The sequence below is a fragment of the Myxine glutinosa genome, chromosome 14 (genome assembly GCF_964187855.1).
Source record: "Myxine glutinosa chromosome 14, kmMyxGlut1.1, whole genome shotgun sequence".
Lineage (NCBI taxonomy): Eukaryota > Metazoa > Chordata > Myxini > Myxiniformes > Myxinidae > Myxine > Myxine glutinosa.
Window position 1 is genome coordinate 63,832,115 of NC_136274.1, and position 13,982 is coordinate 63,846,096.

Consider the following 13,982-nt stretch of genomic DNA (forward strand, 5'->3'; position numbering starts at 1 on the left):
TGGGATGACGGATTTAGTAAGATGGTGGTGTATAGTAAGTAAGATGGCGTTGCATCTGGGACGACGTTACATTGCGCTAGGCTAAGCCTTTTAGAGTCATTTGGAATCTCCTGCGATGAAGGTGATTCTGAGGGTCTTTCACTCTCTCTCACCGCAGGCAGGTTGGTGGTCTTTCTGTCTTCTACCGACTCCTCTCCAGCCTTGCTCCCCCTGCTCTGTCAGTGCTCTGTCCCCCAAATATTAATGCAGGACGCACAAGTTCTTCTGGTAAAACTACCAAAATCAAGACTCTCTGCTCACCTTCACTCTTTCATTCCTGTTTTCTCCCGCCTCTGGAACAAACTCCCTCACTCTCTTCAATCCCACTCCTCCCTCCAGGTCTTTAAAACAGCTGTTCACCACCATCTCCTATCTTCCCCCATCCAAAACCTTGATCTTTTTTACCGCCATTAATCCACCCCAAATCCACCATTTTTAAATTCCGTTTTCTTTCCTGAAAGTCCAAGTAGTGTCCATTTGTTTTATTCTGTGTATGCCGCCGCTGCCCTCTCCCTTCCACAGATCTCCCAATGTCCCTCTTCCCTACTGTTGTTGTGCTTCCCTCTCCCCCTCCTCCCCCACTCTTGTCTTCCGCTCCCTTTATTATATGCTTTATGTGTGTTTCTGTTAATGTTTTTATGTCATCTCTTACACGAGCGTCGACTTTGTATACAAAAAAAACAACAATAAAAAATTGGAAAAAAATGATGTCATGTCTGATCCCTGGGAACATAAAACAAATTAATTATATTTTCTTTTGGCAAATAAGTGTACGTATTAGTAAAATGAATGCTGGGTTCTTAAGCCCCTGTCACACCTTGACGATTTAGCCAGCGTATGCCGACGTATCAAAATTTATCTAAAACGCTGGCGTTCGCTGAACTATCGATGTTTTTTTTCAGTTTTGGGCGTATAATAGCGTATTCATAACGAGTTGGACGTATGCATAACGTATTAGTAACGTACACAGAACGTTTAGATAACTTATAGATAACTTATACCAACGAATGCTTAGCATGTTGTCGGCGTTCACAACTTATGCCCAACGATAGTCTAACTTATGCATAGCGCGCGGCAGCGTATCGCCGACGATCACGTGGCGTAGCCTATTAAAAGGCTGCCGCTCGACGATTCAAATCATAACTGCACTAGACATCGAAGTGTCAACATCACCGTCATGCCGAAGAAAACTTCGAAGAATGCTGCCAAGAAGTCTCCTGGCCGTGGCCGTGGCCGTGGACGCGGACGCAAGGAGGATCCATCATCACCCACACCCTCCCCATCACGCTCACCCTCTGACGGAGAGGATGCTGGTTCCAACGCCTCTACGAGTTATGTTGTTCAACTACCGCACATCGTCGGTGGCATCGATAGCTGCGTCCGTGGCCTCCACCTCCTCTCAGCCAACCCTTGCGAAGAAGAGGGCCACGAAGACACAGTTTTGTCTTGATGTCCAAGAGGAGCAGCTCATGTGCGATTTCCTTCGCGAGAACGCCATCCTCTGGGACATCAAGAAGACTGACTACCGGAGGGTGGACAAGAAGGCAAAGTGTCCGCACTGTACCGCAAAGTGTACCGCAACTGGTACAGTGTCAAATCGATGAGGTCATGTTGATGTTGGAGGACAGCTAGTAGGTATTCTCGTCTCAGCCTTGCCGGATCCTCCATCTCTCGGATGACATGGACATCTGCTCACCATGGAGTCTGGAACACTGACGGGTTCCTCCTGTGAACCCCATTTGTATATACCAATTCCCCTAAACGCGGCCAATACGCCATTATACGGTAGCTGTAAGTTAGAAACACGTTCAGTAAGTTCTGTGGTCGTCCGGAAGACGTCAAATACGTCTACATACGTCAATATGCGTTGGAGATACGTTACACATAGGTTCAAAGCACGTTACTCATAGGTTAGAAATAAGTTCCGGGTACGCTAGACATTATCTCGACGTATTTCGACTTATGAGTAACTTACAAGTAACGTGTGTCGACGTGTGTCAACGATCGCCTAACGTGCCTACAACTTATGGCCAGCGTATGCGGAACGTGTGAGTCATACGCTGGATACGTCGACAAATTTTGTGCATGCACAAAATTTGTCGACGAGCTCGGCGTACTACGACGTATGCCAGCGTGCTTCAGCGTGCTCTTAACGTATACAAAACTTACCCATAACGTATTCGACGTGTGCCAGCGTATTCGCCAAATTTTTCATACGTCGGCATACGCTGGCTAAAACGTCAAGGTGTGACAGCGGCTTTAGCAGTAAACAAAATGTTTGTGGAATAAAAAATATTCCAAATATTGATTGTCAATAAACTGTATTACTGTAGTGTAACATACATATGAGTTATGTTGTTCAACTACCGTCAGCGAAGTGACGGCTTCAGTGCTCGTGTCTCCTAATTGCCTGGTCCTTTACATAGAGCTTGGAAGTTTGCACTGATTTTGATACTCAACATGTTATTTATCATCAATAACAATCTATTGAGGAGCTATTGAGGAAGGAACTGATGATGAAAATCATTTCCGGAAGGGAAAGGTTAAATATATTGTATACCAATGCCAGGAGTTAAAATAATAAGATGGAAGGGCTTGAGGACAAAGTACATAGCGAGGAATACGATTATAGTTTCAGGAAGTGAGACATTGTTTAATCAGGAGAGTAACTGGAGGGCAGGATTGGAAGGCTACCAGGTGCATCATGCGATTGGAAGGACAGGATTGGAAGGCTACCAGGTGCATCATGTGATTGGAAGGACAGGATTGGAAGGCTACCAGGTGCATCATGCGATTGGAAGGACAGGATTGGAAGGCTACCAGGTGCATCATGCGATTGGAAGGACAGGATTGGAAGGCTACAATGTGTATCGGTGTGATAAGGACAGGATGGGAAGGCTACAAGGTGTATATCAATGTGATAGGAAAGAGAAAATAGGAGAGGTGGAGCATTCTGGGTAAAAGACATCATTGCATCGAGAGAAAGGGATGACATTAAGGAGGGAAGAATGTAAAGGATTACAGGATGTTTCAAAAAGAATGATACAACTTTAAGCGTTAATTGACAAAGAAACCGAAATCTCAGGAACGTGAACCAAACATTTATTGAAAGCTTATGACATGGTATTTTCTATCACTGATTGCTGTTGCAGTAAGTCACTGCTAGAGTTAGTGAGAGCCCAAGGTCTGAAATTGGCATTTACGCAAAATCCTTGTAATTTACGTTCTCGGTGTGTGCCCCTCCGCGGTTCAGACAGGCATTGATCCTGACTCCAAAGTTCTGTCCAACTTTCCTTTAGGTCTCATGTGGCATTGTGGCACTGCCTGGAGATAGTCTGACACCTCCTGCTTCAGATCATCCAGTGTGGCAGGGCGGGTGACGAAGACAGAGCGGTACCCAGGGCAACGAGGTGGTTTCTGAAGAGCTGCTGCAGGAAAGTGATGGTGTCACCAGCTGTATGCAGGGGTGCACCATCTTGCATAGACCAGGTCATGCTTAGCTTGTTTGGGGTGACCTTTTGGGCTAGATCATTATGGAACTTCTGGAGCACGGCCCGCTAGCACTCACCGTTGATCGTCACCGTCCTGCTGTTGTTATTCTCAAACCAGTAAGGCCCTAGCATTCCCCCTCTGGCATTGAAGGCACTGAAGGCACTGAAGCAGGTGACCTTCGGCCCTTTCAGATACCTCTCAGTGATCTCCTCAGGTGGTTCTGCCCCCCAGAAAATGTTGTTGTGGTTGTTGATTTAGTCTCATACCACAGAGCCACCACTTTTGTTTTCTGCTCCACTACAAATGGCACCAGTTGAGCTACAGAGCTATAAATCACAGGGAACAAATACCACGAATACAACACCAAACCCTGAAAAGGAAAACGGTATAGGTCAAAACACAAAGAAATGGCGGGAAGTCAAAGTTGTATCAATCTTTTTGAAACACCCTGTATGTATGGGTAGAGACCAGAGATTGTTAAAAGCAGTAAGATACTGGTAGGATGCTTTTACAGGGCTCCTGGTATGAAGAAAGAGGAGGAAGGAGGAGTACATGAAGAATTAATAAGGGCATGTGTTAAGGGAATAAGGGAAGAGTATTGATTTATCGGGAATTTAAACTTGCCAGGGATAGATTGGGTTCAGGAACAGGGAAAGGGCAGCGCAGATGAGGATTTCCTAGATCTAGTCCAGGATTGCTTTTTAACCAGTTTGTAGATAGGCCCACGAGAGGAAGTGCAGTGTTAGACCCCCTTTTAGGTTCCAATCCAAATATGGTGGGGGAGGTGGACATTGGGGAGCATTTAGGATCATGTGTGGAAGAGTTCGTCTTCAGGATAGTAGAGCAAGGCTATTAGATTCAGGAAGGCAAACCTTGAGGATATGAGGAGAGAGACGGGTGATGTAGACTGGGAGAAGCTAACAAGAGGACAATCAGCACCAGAGAAATGGAAAACCCTCAAGGAACAAATGTGTAGAGAGCACACACAGTAAGCACATTCCAATGAGGTGTAAAACTAGATGCCAGGGTGGTTGAGTATTGAGATAAGGAATACTACTGAGGACAGGTAGAAGGCATTTATTAAGTATAAAGTAACAAAACTGGAGTTAGATTTATATACCAGTATCGGAGTGGAAGCCTGGTGTTGGCTTAGCGGTTAGGGTGCCGGCTTGGGATTCCAGGGTCCTGAATTCAAATCCCGGTCGGTCATTGAATTAACACCAGGTGAGGTTGATTCAGCCTGTCATCCTTCCTAGTTCGGCAAAATGAGTACCAGCTAACTGGGATGAATGAGCCATTCGAATATCCTGTGTAGGAGTAACGACCCGACCAGGATTGTGCCCAATAGTCAAGAAACTGCTTCGGCAGCCATATGCATCTGAAGATGCGGGAATGGACAATCGGAGCAGTGGGCAAGTTAAGAACATAACTCAGGCAGCCATATACATCTGATGATGTGGAAATGGACAATCGGAGTAGTGGGCAAGTTAAGAACATAACTCAGGCAGCCATATACATCTGAAGATGCGGGAATGGACGATCAGAGCAGTGGGCAAGTTAAGAACATAACTTAGGCAGCCATATGCATCTGATGATGTGGGAATGGACAATCGGAGCAGTGGGAAAGTTAAGAACATAACTCAGGCAGCCATATACATTTGATGATGTGGAAATGGACAATCGGAGTAGTGGGCAAGTTAAGAACATAACTCAGGCAGCCATATACATCTGAAGATGCGGGAATGGACAATCAGAGCAGTGGGCAAGTTAAGAACATAACTTCGGCAGCCATATGCATCTGATGATGTGGGAATGGACAATCAGAGCAGTGGGCAAGTTAAGAACATAACTCAGGCAGCCATATACATCTGATGATGTGGAAATGGACAATCGGAGTAGTGGGCAGGTTAAGAACATAACTCAGGCAGCCATATACATCTGAAGATGCGGGAATGGACAATCAGAGCAGTGGGCAAGTTAAGAACATAACTTAGGCAGCCATATGCATCTGAAGATGCGGGAATGGACAATCGGAGCAGTGGGCAAGTTAAGAACATAACTCAGGCAGCCATATGCATCTGAAGATGCGGGAATGGACAATCGGAGCAGTGGGCAAGTTAAGAACATAACTCAGGCAGCCATATGCATCTGAAGATGTGGGAATGGACAATCGGAGTAGTGGGAAAGTTAAGAACATAACTCAGGCAGCCATATACATCTGAAGATGCGGGAATGGACAATCGGAGCAGTGGGAAAGTTAAGAACATAACTCAGGCAGCCATATACATCTGAAGATGCGGCAATGGACAATCGGAGCAGTGGGCAAGTTAAGAACATAACTCAGGCAGCCATATGCATCTGAAGATGCGGGAATGGACAATCGGAGCAGTGGGCAAGTTAAGAACATAACTCAGGTAGCCATATACATCTGAAGATGCCGGAATGGACAATCGGAGCAGTGGGCGAGTTAAGAACATAACTCAGGTAGCCATATGCATCTGAAGATGCGGGAATGGACAATCGGAGCAGTGGGCAAGTTAAGAACATAACTCAGGTAGCCATATGCATCTGAAGATGCGGGAATGGACAATCGGAGCAGTGGGCAAGTTAAGAACATAACTCAGGCAGCCATATGCATCTGAAGATGCGGGAATGGACAATCGGAGTAGTGGGCAAGCTAAGAACATAACTCAGGTAGCCATATACATCTGAAGATGCGGGAATGGACAATCGGAGCAGTGGGTAAGTTAAGAACATAACTCAGGCAGCCATATACATCTGAAGATGCAGGAATGGACAATCGGAGCAGTGGGCAAGTTAAGAACATAACTCAGGCAGCCATATACATCTGAAGATGCGGGAATGGACAATCGGAGCAGTGGGCAAGTTAAGAACATAACTCAGGCAGCCATATGCATCTGAAGATGTGGGAATGGACAATCGGAGCAGTGGGCAAGTTAAGAACATAACTCAGGCAGCCATATGCATCTGAAGATGCGGGAATGGACAATCGGAGCAGTGGGCAAGTTAAGAACATAACTCAGGCAGCCATATGCATCTGAAGATGCGGGAATGGACAATCGGAGCAGTGGGCAAGTTAAGAACATAACTCAGGCAGCCATATGCATCTGAAGATGTGGGAATGGACAATCGGAGCAGTGGGCAAGTTAAGAACATAACTCAGGCAGCCATATACATCTGATGATGTGGGAATGGACAATCGGAGCAGTGGGCAAGTTAAGAACATAACTCAGGCAGCCATATGCATCTGAAGATGCGGGAATGGACAATCAGAGCAGTGGGCAAATTAAGAACATAACTCAGGCAGCCATATGCATCTGAAGATGCGGGAGTGGACAATCGGAGCAGTGGGCAAGTTAAGAACATAACTCAGGCAGCCATATGCATCTGATCATGTGGGAATGGACAATCGGAGCAGTGGGCAAGTTAAGAACATAACTCAGCAACCCAAAACAGAGTATGAAACAGAGAAGGACATGGCTAAGAATATTAAGCATGATAGCGAGGCATTCTTTAAGTATGCCACGGGTAAAGAACAGGTTAGGATGGACAAGTGTGGTCCCATTGAGGAATAGCACAGGGAGTGTGGTTAGTGAAGAAAGTGAGATGGCCGGCTTATTAAACAGGTATTTTGTTTCAGTATTTACACAAGAACAGTCAGGAGAATTCCCAATCCAGGGATAGATGCCAAAGAGTATCTATCAAGGAGGTGAGGAACAGCTTTTAAAAAACATGCAGGTCGGAGTTGAGGAAGTAAAGGTACAGCTCGGAAATCTAAGAGGAGATAAAGCTTCAGGGCCAGGTAATATGCACTCGAGCGTATTGAGGGATGGCCGAGCAGGTAAGCAAGAGGTTAACGGATATCTTTAATAGCTCACCGGAGGCAAGATAGGTACCGGAAGATTGGAGAGAAGCAAACGTGACACCGTTATTTAAGAAAGGATCCAGAAACGGATTGGGGAACTGTAGACCCGATAGTTTGACTTCAGTCATAAAGACATTAATTAGGGACCAGATAAGGAAACATTAAAATAAATATAAACTAATTAAAGGCAGTCAGCATGGGTTTACTAAAGGTAGGTCTTGTCTAACAAATCTTTTAGAGTTATATGAAGCAGTTTCTGATTGGATCGGCAGTGGACGTATCATATATAGACTTGAAAAAGGCATTTGATAAGGTACCACATTGGTTGTTAGCCAAGCTGTGATGGCTTATGGAGTGGCTGGTCAGGTAGCTACCTGGATTGGAAACTGCATTAGTGATGGGAAGCAAAGAGTGGCTGTGAGTGGTTGGATGTCTTGCTGGGCAGATGCAGGTTGTTTGGTACGTCAGGTTGTTGGGTCAGAATTTGGACCATTATTATTCATAATCTACATCAACGATTTGAATAGTGGGGTGAAGAGTAGGCTTTCCAAATTTCAGGATGGCACAAATCTTGGAGGTAAGGTCGATAGCAGAGGGGATAGTGATCAGATCCAGGGAAGTATTGATACTTGTATGGATTGGGCAAAAGATTGGCAGGTGCAATTAAACCGAAACAAGTGTAAGGTACTGGGGATGGGTACGAATAATGAAAATAGAGATGGAAGGGGCAATCCTGGAGCATGTCACACAGGAAAAGGGGTTGGCAGACAGGACAATGCCAGGCAGGTATAATGTCTGATAATCTCTGATAATCTCTGATAATGTCTGATAATCTCTGATAATGTCTGATAATCTCTGATAATGTCTGATAATCTCTGATAATCTCTGATAATGTCTGATAATCTCTGATAATCTCTGATAAATCTCTGATAATGTCTGATAATCTCTGATAATCTCTGATAATCTCTGATAATCTCTGATAATGTCTGATAATCTCTGATAATCTCTGATAATCTCTGATAAATCTCTGATAATGTCTGATAATCTCTGATAATCTCTGATAATGTCTGATAATCTCTGATAATCTCTGATAATCTCTGATAATGTCTGATAATCTCTGATAATGTCTGATAAATCTCTGATAATGTCTGATAATCTCTGATAATGTCTGATAATGTCTGATAATCTCTGATAATGTCTGATAATCTCTGATAATGTCTGATAATCTCTGATAATGTCTGATAATGTCTGATAATCTCTGATAATGTCTGATAATCTCTGATAATCTCTGATAATGTCTGATAATCTCTGATAATCTCTGATAATGTCTGATAATCTCTGATAATCTCTGATAATGTCTGTTAATCTCTGATAATCTTTGATAATCTCTGATAATGTCTGATAATCTCTGATAATGTCTGATAATCTCTGATAATCTCTGAGAATGTCTGATAATCTCTGAGAATGTCTGATAAATCTCTGATAATGTCTGATAATCTCTGATAATGTCTGATAATCTCTGATAATCTCTGAGAATGTCTGATAATCTCTGATAATGTCTGATAATCTCTGATAATGTCTGATAATCTCTGATAATGACTGATAATGTCTGATAATCTCTGATAATGTCTGATAATCTCTGATAATGTCTGATAATGTCTGATAATCTCTGATAATGTCTGATAATCTCTGATAATCTCTGATAATGTCTGATAATGTCTGATAATCTCTGATAATGTCTGATAATGTCTGATAATGTCTGAGAATGTCTGAGAATGTCTGATAATGTCTGATAATCTCTGATAATGTCTGATAATGTCTGATAATCTCTGATAATGTCTGATAATCTCTGATAATGTCTGATAATCTCTGATAATCTCTGATAATGTCTGATAATTTAAAGCAAACACGGTTTTACGTTGTATTCGTTGGGTGATAAATTATAAATCAAGAGAGGTGGTTTTAACATTGTAATGGAATTTACTGAGGCCTCATCTACAATATGTATTGTGTGCAGTTTTGATCACCGCAGCTTAGGAAGGACATCGCTGCCATAGAGAGGGTTCATCGCATGGCTACTCAATTGATTCCAGGCCTATCCCCCTTCCCATTCATATAAATTGGTGTGGTGTTGATATGGCACAGGCATGATTGGTCGAATGGAGCCTGGTATTGGCTAGCGGTTAGGGTGCCAGCTTGGGATCCTAGGATCCTGGGTTCGAATCCCGGTCAATCGCTGAATTAACACCAGGGGGGTTGACTCAGCCTGTCATCCTTCCGGGGTCGGCAAATGGAGTACCAGTTCACTGGTAATTCCCTGTGTGTCGCAAGAGGTGACTATCAGGGTTGGCGGCAGGAAGGGCATCCGGCCATAAAACATTGCTTCATAAAGGGGGCCACGGTGCCCAAAAAAGGCCAACCCCTGCTCTGCGGGGAAAAATGGCCTCTAAAGGTGGTTGCATGATTGGTCGAATGGCCTTCTCCTGCGTCTAAATTCCGTTTGTGTATTCTTGTGTGTGTACCAATATACTCTCAGATACCCGAGCTAGAAGCTCTAACCAAGCCTCATCTGGACAAGAAGGAAGCATCCCTGTTGGAAGAAGGAAACATCCCTTGCATCCCTACTATAACACCGAGAAACCAGGACAGCAGGAAAACAAGCCCTCCCGGTAACCATCGGCTGGGCCTTTCTGCTCGTGGGGGTCTCTGTTTATATTCTCTTCGCTTCCTCTTGTTGGTGGTTTGATTCTTGTACCTGAAACAATTTCACATTCCGTTGGTCGCACACTTTGCATGCTGTTGAATAATGTGCCATGTGCCACACATGTTCTGCCTGGATAGAGAGCATCATGCATCATTCTTTATCACCAGATCACATTGAAGACCCGGAACCCCAAGATGGTCCCCCTTCATCCACGATGAAGCCAAATATTCTTCCTACAAAAGGTGAAAATATAGCACTTCTAATCTTTATTTCCCCATTACTTTGTTCCATATTTTTGATCAATTTTGCTTTTGCTTAAATCAGGAAAGCAATTGTCTTACTCGATGTTAGATTATCACCATTGCATCGGCACCATCACCGTACTCCTTGTCCTACGAGACACGGGATCAGTGACTCGTAAAGCCTGTAAAAGAATTTCTCTCTCTCATCGCAGGCAGGTTGGTGGTCTTTCTGTCTTCCACCGACTTCTCTCCGGCCTTGCCCCCTCAGCTCTCTCTGGGCTCTGTCCCCCAAATATTCCGACAGGTCGCACAAGATCTACCTGCAACCCTTTTATGGTTAAACTGCCAAAATCAAGACTCTCTGCTCACCTTCACTCTTTCATTCCCCTTTTCTCCCACCTCTGGAACAAACTCCCTCACTCTCTTCAATCCCCCTCCTCCCTCCAGGTCTTTAAAACAGCTGTTCACCACCATCTCTTATCTTCCCCCATCCAAAACCTTGATCTTTTCGACCCCCGTTAATTCCCCCAGATCCACTTTTTTGAAATACCAACTTCTTTCCTGGAAGTCCTAGCAGTGTCCATGTGTTTATAATACCTCTCCCACCCGCACCCCTTTCCAGTGCCTCCTCCCCCGACGCCCTATCCCTCCCACAGATCTCCTGATGTCCCTGCTCTCTGCTGTTGTACTTGTGTGCTTCCCTCTCTCTCCCCATCTTGTCTCCCGCTCCCTTTATTGTATGTTTTATGTCCGTTTTTTTTTGTGATTAATGTCAGCTTTTACACGAGCCTCGATCTTGTAGACAAAAAAATAAAATCACACAACTTTTCACAAACCAGCTGGCCAGACCACATATTCAGGATGGGATGTATGGTTCGTAACGGAGCTGCCCCAAACCCATCTCACACACATGGACACTGTCATGTATGCAGTGCAAATGTTCACCGTTGTATCCCTACACCGGGACCGGGTTGTATCCCTACGCCAGAGCTCGGATGGCGCTGCTGTGAATCGGGCCTTGATCGGCAGAGTGAATAAACGCGTACGACAATTGATCGCAGTTTGTCGAGATACGTTACATGACGACGAGGATAAACATCTAGACCGTGACTTCTTTCGGCCATATCAATGAATTCGACCCTCATGAGGGGGATTTTGACACGTATTCTGAGCGGTTGTCTTTCTACTTCGAGGCGAACGGCATCGCGACCGAAGGCCGGATGAAGGCCGTCTTCCTGTCCGTTTGCGGAGGTGAGACGTTCACACTTGTTAAAAACCTGATTCGGCCTCGGACAATCCAGGAGCTCACGTATGCAGAGCTCAAGGCCGCTTTGAAGGAACATTGCAACCCATCTCCTTCAGTCATCCTGTGTCGGTTTAATTTTTACATGTGCAGACAGCAGCAAGGTCAGTCGATCGCAGACTTCATTGCACACCTCAAAAAACTGTCACATCTGTGTGAGTTTGGGGACACGATCGATGACATGCTTCGTGATTTGCTGGTGGTTGGCATGTCCGATGACCGCACTCGTAGACGCCTGCTTGCTGAGAGAAGACTGACGTTCCAAAATGCCAGAGACACCGCCATTTCCATGGAAAGTGCTGAACGCAACGCTACAAGCATCGGTGCCACTCGCTCATCTGGTACCAGCCCTGCTGTGAATCGGTTGGATCATGTTCAGCCACAACGTTGGAACAAGGCTCCTCGTCAGAAGCCAGTGCAGTCTCAAACCCACAACAACTGTTTTCGGTGCAACGGAAAGCACCCTCCGGAGACGTGTCGGTTCAAAGATGCCACCTGCCATTTCTGTTCGAAAACTGGCCATATTGCTCCAGCTTGCATCACTCGCAAATCGGGAAAAGGAAAAGCTGCTGACAAGATTCATCAGTTTATCGGTTCGGAGGAACCCGAGCTTGACCAGGTGAGCTCTGTTTCCGACAACTCAGAATCGTATGACCTGCTTCATATTGATTCTCACCATAGGCGGGACCCTCTTCTTGCCAATGTTGTCGTCAACAATCGACCATTGCAAATGGAGGTCGACACTGGTGCGGCCGTCTCGCTCATCAGCCATGCTGTTTTCACAAACCTGTGGAGTGATGCTGACCGACCCCATCTGAAACCTACTACCTATGGACTCTCCACCTATACAGGTGAGAAGATTGTTCCCTGCGGTACATGTGATGTCACGGTGGGCTACGATAACCGTGAGTTTCACCTACCCCTGATCGTCATTCCTGGAAAGGGCCCTTCCTTACTCGGCAGGAACTGGTTGAGCATAATTCGACTGAAGTGGGAAAGCATTCATCAACTCCGGGCAGCCAACGTTTCTCCTACCGCAGCATACACACTCAAAAATGTGCTGGACACGTACCCGGATGTCTTCAAGGATGAGCTTGGAACCTTGAAAGGACATACGGCTAAACTCAGGGTTGACCGGGATGCCAATCCTATATTTTGCAGGGCTCGCCCAGTCCCTTTCGCCCTACGTGAGCGGATTGACAAGGAACTGGATCATCTTGAAAATCTGGGGATCATCGAGCAAATCCAGTATGCCGAATGGGCGGCGCCCATCGTTCCGGTCATAAAATCGGACCAGTCCATCCGCATATGTGGAGATTATAAAATGACCGTGAACAGGTGTTCTTCATTGGATAAATATCCAATCCCGAGGATCGAAGACCTCTATGCTCGTCTCACGGGAGGCAAGACTTTTACGAAACTCGATCTCAAATCCGCCTATCTACAGCTCTGCTTGGACGAGAATTCGAAACAGTATCTTACCATCAACACGCATCGTGGGTTGTATAGGTACCACCGACTTAGTTTTGGAGTGAAATCTGCACCTGGAATTTATCAGCGTGTCATGGACAGTTTGTTTGCCGCCGAACGCAACGTCGTTTGTTACCAGGATGATATTCTGGTTACTGGTCGTACGGACGCGGAACATCTACAGAACCTGGAGAGAGTTCTGAAGAAGATTTCGGACTCCGGCCTACGTTTGCGTCGAGACAAGTGCAAGTTTATGGTGCCATCAGTCACGTACCTGGGTCATACGATTGATGCCGAGGGTCTACACCCGACAGATGAGAAAGTCCGAGCTATCAAGGATGCTCCTTCTCCACGAGATGTGACCGAATTGAAGTCATACCTCGGTTTGCTTCAGTTCTATGGTCGTTACATCCCGAATGTGACCGACGTTTTGGGCCCCCTTTATCGGCTTTTGAGGAAAGGAGTCTCCTGGAGCTGGGGGTCTACTGAACAATCAGCATTCCAGACCTCTAAGGATCTGCTCAAATCGTCCAATGTTCTCGTTCATTTTGATCCAGAGAAGGATCTTGTGCTGACATGCGATGCCTGTCGGTATGGAGTGGGGAGTGTATTATCGCACGTGATGCCTGATGGTACGGAAAGACCGGTTGCATTTGCATCCAGAACGTTGTCCCCGGCAGAGAAAAACTATTCCCAACTTGACAAGGAAGGATTGGGAATCGTTTTCGGCGTCGGCAAATTTCACCAGTACCTTCTTGGACATCATTTCACGATTCGCACTGATCACAAGCCGCTGATCAGTCTGTTTGGTCCAACTAAGGCGACATCTGACACACTACCGCCCAG

At 45.5% G+C, this 13,982-nt stretch overlaps 1 protein-coding gene across 1 annotated transcript in view; it reads left to right on the forward strand.

Annotated features, from left to right (window-relative positions):
• LOC137439270 (sperm-associated antigen 17) overlaps window positions 1-13,982 on the forward strand; it is a 99,984-nt gene that overhangs the window by 51,577 nt on the left and 34,425 nt on the right. Inside the window, exons 13-14 of the mRNA XM_068134999.2 lie at window positions 9,954-10,086; window positions 10,289-10,363. Of these exons, the coding sequence (XP_067991100.2) occupies window positions 9,954-10,086; window positions 10,289-10,363 (208 nt within the window). The remainder of the gene's footprint in view (window positions 1-9,953; window positions 10,087-10,288; window positions 10,364-13,982) is intronic.